This window comes from Chanodichthys erythropterus, chromosome 21 (genome assembly GCF_024489055.1).
Source record: "Chanodichthys erythropterus isolate Z2021 chromosome 21, ASM2448905v1, whole genome shotgun sequence".
Classification (NCBI taxonomy): domain Eukaryota; kingdom Metazoa; phylum Chordata; class Actinopteri; order Cypriniformes; family Xenocyprididae; genus Chanodichthys; species Chanodichthys erythropterus.
Window position 1 is genome coordinate 29,316,207 of NC_090241.1, and position 11,248 is coordinate 29,327,454.

An 11,248-nucleotide genomic window follows, 5' to 3' on the forward strand; every position below is an offset into this window, starting at 1 on the left:
TTGTATATCATCCCACACTGTTTATAGGCATCAGAGTGACACCTCAAATCACAGGACTTGTTGAGGAGAGCAGTGCACATTTTTATTTTTTGTGCTTATAATGCTAATATTACTCTATTAGATCTGGATTTTGAATCTCACTGGTTCAGTGGAGTTACAAGGATGCTAATAGAATGCAACAGGCAGGTACCGGACTTAAAAATCCCATTCATTTTCTCCATAGAGGACCTGATTTTGAACAATAACTTAATTATTTAAACATTAAACTTTGTCTTTAAAGGGTTTGTGTTCAAAAGTGGAGAAAAACTACATTCTACAAAAAATCAAAGTCTTTAAATCAGTAATTGTATATTTGTTCATCATTTTCAGTTCAATAATATCATTTACAACGATTCGTAGGATTGTTGTTCTTTGCCTCATTAAAGCTGTTAAGTGCATGTAAGGTGCTTTGGATTAAAAACATCTGCCAGTTTCTTGTATGCAAATGTAAAAACAACACTGATTGATTTAGAAATAAAACAAGTGGCTTTCTTTATGAGTGAGTCATTGAATCGTGTGACATTACAGTACATATGATTTTCAACTTCTTCTTTCACAGCCTGTGCCGGAGGAGCTACAAAATGGAGAAAAGTTTGGTTACGTGGTGGCATTTCGTCCTCTTGGCGCTACCACGTGGAAACAGAGCGTGCTGGCCTCGGCTGATGCTTCACGATATGTTTATAAAAATGATACTTTTCCACCACTCACACTGTTTGAGGTAAAAGTCGGCGTCTACAACAACATCGGAGAGGGACCGTTTAGCCCGGTGGCCGTTGTATATTCAGCAGATGAAGGTTAATATGCTCGTATTCTGTGCTGATTGTATGCAAATTGTCCAAGGACATTATTGGACATCATTTAAGAACAAAAGTTGATGGATGCATTGCGATTTTTAATTACACTCCCTCAGCTGTGTTAGTGCACTTTGATGGTAATTTCTTTACTCGCTAGTCTGCTAACAGCGCAATTAGTTCTTGCAAACAGGTGGTACATTTAAGCACTAAAGACTGATGTTGGACAAATCCTGGAAAGTGACTGTTCTCATTAGCTGTTGTGTTTTCCATTCCTTTCCACTTGTTTTTGATGTGTCTGACATCATGTACAGAACCCTCTGTTGCTCCTCCAAGAGTCTGGGCCCGTACTCTGTCTGCATCTGAGATCGAGGTATTCTGGGAACCTGTCCACCAAAGCGGCAGCAAAGGACGCATAACAGGCTATGAGGTACGTAAACACCATAAATGGAGGAAGGGAAAAAAGAGATTCTGACCTCACACTGCATCACCTCAATCAGATTCCGTAATGTATGCACTGTGCTGATGGCAGGGTGTGCAATTTCCTGTTCCCCAACAAGAGTCTGCGATCCCCCGGCCACATTTTTCACAATCTCATCTGCAGAATGAAGAGGTCTTCTCACAGCTGGTCCTGTCTCCCGGGGAGCGCCAATACCCAGGCTTTCTGGGCACTTATATAAATCACCTTTCAGATGTGTGGACATCATACATCAATTCCCCCTCCTGCAAACACTTCAGCTGCTAGGTCGTTTCTCACTGTGTGAGAAACCCACAGGATTCTGCCCATTTCTCTCCTTCCAACCCGAACGAGCCTCAGCAAGAAATCCCAGGTCACGCGGTTGTTCCGTGGTGAAACCACAAAGTCGTTCACAGCTTCGGGTAGTAAGAAAAAGCACATATTGCGCATATGAAAATCCACAAATACTTCCAGAGTCCCTTGCTGCAGTGTGCAGATGTTTATTGAACGCAGTAAAAAAAGAAACTGAGTCACAGTGACTTTGTCACAGAGTTAGTGTATTGAACCCTAATGCAGGAACAAAAATGACATTTTTCTCAAGTCGATTTCTTAGCTGTGAGGTTGGAAGCACACTTACTCAAGCAGAAACATAATGCCTATTCAATTCATTAAACAGAATGTGTGTATATACCGTATTTTTCGAAATATAAGACAAAGTCAGTTTTTATCATCTGAAACATGCTTTAATTTTTATAATGCAATTAATATTGTGCAAAACATGAGTAAAGTGCAATTTTGGATTTGTGCTGTTTGAGAGAGGTACGTAAGCCCAAGTTTATTTTTATAGCACATTTCCCACACACCGGTAGTTTCGGTTTAAATAAATTTGATTAGGCTGGCTGTTTATAATAAATGCCACTATAATTTATGTTCTGTCAAATTTAAAGGATTTGTTGTGGAGTGAGGGGAACTAAAATACATGCTTGTAAGTTGTTTGTTTGATTTATTGGTATTTTACAGTATTTCTGAATGTAATAACTCAATGTGACTTTTACACCAATGCAAGTTGTGTGTTTTTAGGGCCCGAGCACCGGTGGTATGAGGACCCTAATTGCTCGGTCAATTATTCTTCTTTTCCAAAAGGAATCGCATTTTTGAAGGCCTAAACATGCTCGAAAACACACGCGTCAGAAGTGGTGAAAATTAAATCTGATATGGGTTTCAGAATTAGGTGTGCAAAATGGCTCGATAGCACCACCTTCAAAATTTAAATTAAGCACTACTTTTCGTGTACGTACACTTACATTTCGTGTATGTTTCGTGAAATTCGGTAGACACATGTAACAGCTCAATAACTACAAAAAAGTCCCTGGGTGCAAAATCTGTAAACCCAACAGAAAGTGAGATATTTTGAGTTTTCTCTGCAAAACTTTTGCAGTTTTTGCCATTTCTACATGTTGTACTTTAACAAACTCATCCTAGAGCTCATATTTGGTCAGTCTTATCTAAAGGCCTTTGCGGCGTTAAATTGCGAAGATCTAGAGTTTTCGTTGAAGGTCGTGTCCGTGGCGACCTGACAAATTTCGATGTTTCACCAAGTTGTTGTAACTTGGGTATACAAAGTCGGATCTGTCCCAGACTTCACTTGTTTTATTAGAGTCCTGGCCTGAAGACATCTACATGCAAATATTCAGTTACAGTCATAGCGCCACCTGCGGGCAACAGGAAATTACTTGTTTTACGCTATGATTAACTCCTCGTAGAGATTTAACCATATCAACACCATATGTTGTGAGTCTAATCTAAAGGCCTTTGCGATGATAAATTGCAAAGATCTTGAGTTTTTGTTCAAGGCTGTGGTAGCCTGACAAAATGTGATGTTTCGCCATGAAAGAGGAAGCTGTTGTAACTCAGGCATGCAGTGTCTGACCTGCCCCAAACTTCATAAGTGTGATAAGAGACCTGGCCTGAAGACATCTACATGCCAATATTCAGATAGTCATAGCGCCACGTGCTGGCAACAGAAAATGGCACGCTTTACACTGTAATTTACTCCCAGAAACACGTTTAAATTATGCCATGGAAGCACCAAACATTTTACATGAAACATGATAAATCATGCAAACACTTGACTAAGTGTTAAAGTATGTGATTAACACCATGAAAATTAAGTTGATATAACTCAGAAAAAAACAATGTCCGATCTGCTCCAAACTTCACATGTTTGATAATAGTCCTGGAGACATCTACATGGCAATATTCAGTTACAGTCAAAGCGCCACCTGTTGGCAGCAGGAAGTGTGGCACTTTGAAATGTCACCCACTGTTCACTATTTTCCTGCCCTTACTGTCTCTTTAAATGTAACCTTCACTATTACAGGTGCAGTGGTTGGAGGATGGGTCACCAGAAAGCGATGCAGAGAGAGTAAGGGTCACGGAAAGCTCAGTCAATATCACAGGTCTGAAGGGAAGCACGATCTATCTGATGTCAGTCAGAGCACACAACAGCGCAGGCACCGGGCCCTCCAGCGCCCCCATCAGCATCACCACCAAGAAGCCACGTAAGTAATATTGTTTTTAAACGATTGATTTCTACTGCCACAAAATGCATTTGTGGAAGTTAATGTTTCCTGAGTCCTGTATTTATTAAACAGGTAGCTTTTCTGACATACTAGTATAGTAACTAAATGGAATATTTATACATGAATTAAAAAAAAAAGGCAAAAACGCCAATAATAACAAAGTATCCAGTGTAGTCTGCAGAAGCAGAAGCAGAAGCAGTGGAACCAGTGCCCTGGGGCTTCAGACTTCCAGGGACCTCCAAAGCCTCAGGCTGGGTGCCCAAGTCTGACAAAGGAAGCTGAACATGTAGCACAAGTTATGGCCCTCGGGCTGCACATACAGCATAAACTGACAGCTAGAGCTCCCCATATGGTTTATATATACAAAGTTCTGTCATGAAACTCTAGATGGCACAGGCTGATAGGTCCTTTGTTAGTGATCACAGCGTTATCTATTTAGCACAGCTGATTGGTTGCTGTGCATCAGCAGCCAATGAGCTTGCTGCACAACATTCAAATACTTGGCAGTGTTTGCTGTTAGGAGTCTGCAGCGCACTTTCAGAAACCCTCCACTTTCCCCAGCTCCACCTGTATAGATCTGTTATGGGGGTTATAATATGTATGTTATATGTGCAGCAGCAGCATGTCTTACGTGCTCACAGCAACATATCTGTAAATGTATCGGCAATAGAAAGTCTGTACTTGCTCAAGACCAAATACATTAACATTGCCACATCCATTACCATACCAATCCCTCAGAGAGTTGTCATGACAGAAATATGTATTAATGTAGAATAAGGAGTCTGCCACTAAATAAGTAGGGTGGAACTTCAAAGATGTGAGATTAGAAGCCTGACAGGATCATAATCCGAACCTGTTAAACTCTTAGTGGGGTGTTCTCAACACTATGAGAGATTAAGGTGGCCTCTGTTAAACTACCATGGCTAAATAGGTTCATTATCTGATGCCAATAATCAAGAACAAAACACTGTGTTTAACTGAGCCAGAAACTGATCAGATAAACTATGACATTACTATGGAGGGAGTCTTATGGCTATTTTCAGCTAATAGACTGAGCATACAATTAAAGGCCTCTTTAAAATAAAGAGCTTGAGAGATATCTTTCTTTGTGTCGGAGCAGATAGGCTATTGTTCTTTTTCCTTTTTTACGGTAGATTCTCTGACTAAACATATCGTGATACAGCAGACCACTGTTATGATTGAGTATAGTTATCATAATAGCATGTATTATAGACTCGGTGGGCTGAATATCATTAGTTAAATTGCTTCAAATTACTATAGCTATTATCCTCAATTTTTAAAGCATGAATACAGGGTGCACAATGTCCTAACCATGAAATTTTATGAGAAAAGAGATCCCTTGTTCAGTGTTCTAGAGTTAAACTATGTTTAAATTCCACAATTACTGTGAAAAGTATTTGACTGAAAGATGTTTTCTGAATTGTTTGAGTGGGCACATAACCGGGCAGTGGCAAATGCAACATTTATACAATTGCTCCTTAGCAATCCTACATCAGGGGCAACTATTTTACTGTTATGGAGTTTTGGAAATAAAGCGAAAAGGGCACGATGACATTCAAGCAGTCTGGCACGTCAGAATATTGAAAATTGCAATACATTACAACAGCATGTAGGGAAAGTTTCTCTGCTAAGTCGCATATAATGGATTAAATCTCATTCTTTAGTGTAAACTTTATGATGTTATGAACAGAAATGTTGGCCTTAAAGGTATAAATCACCTTAAAAAGACATTTCTGGTACTATTTACTCAACCCCATGTTGTTCCAGACTTGTTTTCTTCTGTGGAACAAAAATGAGAAATTTTAAATAATGTCTACTAAGATTTGTTATGTCTTACTACAAGGTCCTGTCAAGCTCAAAAGAGATAAAATCATAATAAAAGTAGTCCATACTGCTCATTCACCATTTAAAAAAATTGTACGATTAATAGTTAGAAATTTAATTAAGTGGTTATTCACTTAAAAACAAAAATCTTAACAGCCGTGGTCACCATTCACTTTCATTGCATGGAGAAGAGCAGCTTGGACATTCTTTTACAGGATTTGAAAGACATGAGTGTAAATAAATGATCACAGAATTTAGATTAAAGGGTTAGTTCACCCAAAAATGAAAATTCTGTCATTAAGTACTCACCCTCATGTCGTTCTGCACCCGTAAGACCTTCGTTCATCTTCTGAACACAAAAAGTGCGCCAAAAAGACAAAATAATGACTTTTCAGCAATATCTAGTGATGGCCGATTTCAAAAAACTGCTTCGAAGCTTTATAAATCTTTTGTTTCGAATCGTTGGTTCGGAGCACCAGTCACATGATTTCAGTATATGAGGCTTCGTTACGTCATAAGTGTTTCGAAATTTCAGTAGTTCATGTGACTTTGGCCACTGTTATAGCCATTATTGGCCTTTATTATGGCATGTTATTGGCCATCAGATTTTATGAAAAATATCTTAATTTGTGTTCTGAAGATGAACGAAGGTCTTACGGGTGAGGAACAACATAATTTTCATTTTTGGATGAACTAACCCTGTAATGTTCTGCACTATTTTTCATTGTTTCATAGCTGTTTTTTTCCTCTACATAAAAATTACTCATAAGGTTCCATTTATAGTCCAACTAATTAAAAATGAGAGATAATCTGTGTTGAATCCGTGCCACTACGCTTTTCAAGTCTTAAATTTAAGTGATACCCCAGCTGGTGCAATGCTGATTGTAAAGATTGCAAAGGACAAAACATAACCAGGAGATGCTGTTCAGTCATATACACAAGTTGGAAGTAAATCAGGATATTATTTATGTCTTTTAGCTCCAAGTCAACCCCCAGGGAACATTGAGTGGAACCTGACAAACTCAAAGGTCTTTCTGAACTGGGAACATGTGAAGGCGATGGACAATGAATCAGAAGTAACTGGCTACAAGGTAATCTGTTTTTTCACTCTCGCTCTTCTGTTTCTTTGCTGATAAACATGCTGTATCAGTGTGCCACATAAGCTGGTGTTTCACATAAAACAACTCAGAGATAAATGACTGAGAACATTACCTTTGAAAGCTGCATTATATACTATGTTTTTTTATTTGACTTTTTTTATTTTGAAGTGCCAGTGAAGCCTTTCCAGATACGCTCATGCAACTTCCTTTGAACTTCTTATTTGAAGTGCAAACCATTTTGCATAGCATTGTATTTAATAACAGTTTCCCATAAGTGGCAACTGGTTATATACAGCATTTTTACTTACTAAAGGCATTTTGCATACCATTAAATATCATAAGAAACCTTAATATATGCAATCTTGCTGTAAATGGTTGCCGGCCTTTTTGCACTGTTCATATCAGTTAAGTTAAGCTGTTAAAGGGACAGTTCAACCAAAAATGAAAATTTTGTCATTACTTACTCACCCTCAAGTTGTTTCAAACCTGTGTTAGTTTCTTTCTTCTGTTGAACACAAAAGAGGATATTTTAAAGAATATTGGTAACCAGACAATTGACGGCACCCATTAACTTCCATGTTTTTTTGTTTTTTTTGTTGTTGTTGTTGTTTTTCCTACTATGGAAGTCAATGGGTGCCGTCAACTGTTTGGTTACCAACATTTTTAAAAATATATCCTTTTGTGTTCAACAGAAGAAAGAAACTCATAGTCAAAAAAAACTCATTTTTGGTTGAACTATCCCTTTAACATGTCATCTTGGGTGGGATTGGTCAAAACAAATTTGCATAAGCAGTAGCCTATAGTTTTTTTTTTTTACTTTTATTAAAATTAATTATGAAAAACTCAAGGAATAGATACATGCTTTTCGCAAGACCCTTTAGCAAATAATATAAATGATAAATTATAAAAGTGAATGAATTAAAGCAGATATCTGGCTATACATTAAATGTAAAGATATTTTTTTAAGGTCTAGATTTGATTTCCATTTTAGTATAATCTTTCATTTTTTCTAATTTCCTTTTGCAAGGCTCAATAAAGCACTTCCACACTCAAGGTCATAGATACAGTTCAGAAACATCTGAGGCTTTTTTACATTTCAGAACAAGCTGCTCCGATCTCCTGCTGCGCTCAAAACCCAAGTCATCTGTAGCAAGAGTTCACACAAAATGTTCAGAAAGAGGATTAAAAATTGTCCAATGTGATTCATTTCTTTTGAGCAAATTAATTTGCTGCAGCGTGCTGCCAGCTAATTGACGAAGGCCTCTCTGAAATATAGAGGTTTGTCGGGTCGGCGAACAGCTGGATGGCTCTGATGCTATCCTCCATCTGGAGCTACGAGCTTAGCGACTTCTCACCAAAGACACTTTCATAAGGGAGAAACTCTATTCATTTGCAATCCTAACCGTCCGCTGTGAGGCACCTGCAGAATAATGAAATCAATAATCATAAATTCTCTAGTCTGTGTGAGCAAGAAAGAATATCAGTTTGGTGGCTATTTGTTTTGCACTGTCAATCTAAAAAAAAAAAAAATGAAGAACAAATTTAAATGATTTATGGATTGTGAAACCTTTTTTTTTTTTTTTTCCCAGTGAGATATGTCAGCAAACATACTAATAATCCTCCCACTGAAAATCAATTTGAAATTTGAAATTGATAACGATTTTTTAATTTGTATTCCCTCTTTTACCTGGGTTTTGGAGACTGCATGGAGTTGGTGTGAAATATTAATAACAGACTTTCATGCATTTTGCAGTGCTGCTGCTTTTTTTTTTTTTTTTTTTTTTAGGGAAAATTAAAAAAAAACAATAAAAATATTTTATATTTTTTAAATATTTTAAAAATGAGAGAAGAACACTAAAGTTTAAAATATTTATTTTTAAAATTATAATCTTAGAAATTATAATTATATATCAAAATGATTTGGCAAAAAAGGCAAACTACAGCTACAGGGTTTTTTTTTACTATACAAAAACGGCATAGAAAAACAAAAAGCTCAGAGGAAAAACCATACATTCATAATCTGTTATTAATATTTAGTTGGTTCTCTCTTGTTTTTGCATGTGTTCATAATTTCTGTATGACAGCCTGGCCAAAAATGATGTCTGCATCATTTTTGGCCAGGCTGTCATGGCATATATATATATATATATAATATACAGCTATGGAAAAAATTAAGAGACCACTCCAAGTTCAGAAATCAATGTTAAGTGGTCTCTTAATTTTTTCCATAGCTGTATATTATATATATATATAATGAAATGAAATAAGTCAAATTACTTAAAATGTGTCAGTTTTATGAACTCAAAAGAAAAGTCCTAAATACTCATAAAAGTTAATTTGATTGAACTAGTTTGTTTAATTTGAGTTTGCCCTACACAAACCAATTAATTATTTTGAGCATTAGGGTTTACAGTAATTAAAACAAATGACTCCAAGCACAACTATTCAATATGCTTACAAAATCTTTAACAAATTTCTAATAATATTTTACTAAAGAGGAAGGATGTCAGTTTTCCTAGGCTGGACATCACTTTATTGCATTCCAAAAGTGAGGGTTTTATAATTTGTTTTCTATTACAAAAAATAGTTTTATAAATTAACAAACATGACCTATTTTTGTGAAATGTCAAGTATGCTTGTGCTAGTTTTCTTCTTAATGAATGCTACTTTTATCACTTTTCTGCATTTTTTTTTGTATGTCTTCAAATATGTTTCGTAGCCGCTGTACGGCATGAAATATCCTTGTTGCTCTGACTTATTCATTTATTTTTGAGTGTTTTTAGCTAATGGGCGCAGACTAGCTGCATCTCACTGACCCACTTTCTCCTGTGCAGGTTGTGTATCATCAAAACTGGCACAGAGGAAGCGGTGTAGTGGAGACCAACAGGACGTCCGTGGAGCTTCAGTTGCCGTCAGAAGAGGACCTGCTCGTTCAGATCAAAGCCCTGAGTGACGGAGGAGACGGCAGCAGCAGCAGCCCTATACGTATACCAAAGATGTCAAGTAAGGCTTCATGTGAGCTGATTAAGAATAGTGCACTCTGATTTCTGAGCTTGTACACACAGAATTGAACTGCTAACTAGGCAATTGCTTGACATTTGTAGTGGCCTATTTCATATAATCCTGTCTGTGATGTCGTTGTGTTTGTCTCCCTCACAGGCCTGAACTCAAGGGGATACTTCAGTTCAGACGCAAGCAAGATGGCCCATGTTCACGGAGTAGTGTTTCTGATGTTGTCGTGGGCGTTTTCATAGAACTTTGCCTTTATTTAAGCTGAAGTGTGTCTTTTCTGTGCCACTAATGTCACTGAGTGGAATTGCAAAAATGACTATGGTTTCCCAAACACTGTTTGCCAGAGTGTAGAGAAATCAATCTAAAAATGGCTTGCTTAAAATTGTTGCATAGATAGGAGAAAGCATTTTAACATTTGAAAAAAATAAATTACACACTTTGATGGAAGCTTGTTTCCGCCATGAAATAATAAATAAAAAAGGTAATTGCGACTTTTTATCTCATAATTCTGACTTTTTTTCTCAGAATTGCGAGTTATAAAGTTAGGATTGAGATGTAAACTCGCAATTGCATGTTATAATGTGCAATTGTCAGGGGGGAAAGACATTTATATCTCACAATTAAGACTTTGTAACTCACAATTGCATGTTATAAAATCAAAATTGTGAGATATGAACTCAAAAAAAGTCAGAATTGTGAGTTAATTCTGTTAATTATAACTATTCTGAGTTTATAAGACGCAATTGTGAGTTTGTCATGCAGTTCTGACTTTATAACTCACAATTCTGAGAAAAAAAGTCAGATTTTCGACTTTATCTCGCAATTCTGACTTTATAACTCACAATTGTGCTTATATCTTGCAATTCTGATTTTATCTCACAATTCAGCCTTTTTGTTTTCTCAGAATAATGAATTATAAAGTCAGAATTGCGTGATGAAACTCACAACTGTGAGTAATAGTCAGAATTGCGAGATATAAAGTAGAAATTGCGCAAAAAAGTCAGAATTGCGACTACATTTTGCAATTCTGACTTTATAACTTGCAATTGTTTATATCTCGCAATTCTGAGAAGTTATAAAGAGAGTTATAAAGTCAGAATTGCCTGATAAAAACTCACAATTGCGAGTTAAATTCTGACTTTATATCTCGCAATTCTGAGAAAAAAAAGTCAGAATTGTGAGACAAAAAGTTGCAATTACCTTTAATTTGTTTTTTATTTAGTGGCGGAAACAAGCTTCCATACATTTCAGCTTTAACATGGCAAAAAAAAAATGTTTTTCTTACCAAGTATTTTTGTCCTGTTTCAGTACAAATATCTAAACATCCTTAAATCAAGATACATTTATTTGAGAAGCAAAATGAGTTAAAATATTTAAAAAAAAAATAAAAAAAAATATCAAAATTATGCTTAAAACAAGAAC

The 11,248-nt window shown here is 36.4% G+C and overlaps 1 protein-coding gene across 1 annotated transcript in view; it reads left to right on the forward strand.

Annotated features, from left to right (window-relative positions):
• Positions 1 to 10,068, forward strand: part of LOC137010554 (contactin-4) — a 49,233-nt gene extending 39,165 nt beyond the window's left edge. The window contains exons 17-22 of the mRNA XM_067372624.1: positions 599 to 833; positions 1,145 to 1,260; positions 3,668 to 3,848; positions 6,693 to 6,805; positions 9,649 to 9,817; positions 9,974 to 10,068. Coding sequence (XP_067228725.1) covers positions 599 to 833; positions 1,145 to 1,260; positions 3,668 to 3,848; positions 6,693 to 6,805; positions 9,649 to 9,817; positions 9,974 to 10,068 — 909 coding nt within the window. The remainder of the gene's footprint in view (positions 1 to 598; positions 834 to 1,144; positions 1,261 to 3,667; positions 3,849 to 6,692; positions 6,806 to 9,648; positions 9,818 to 9,973) is intronic.
• Positions 10,069 to 11,248: the final 1,180 nt, after the last annotated feature.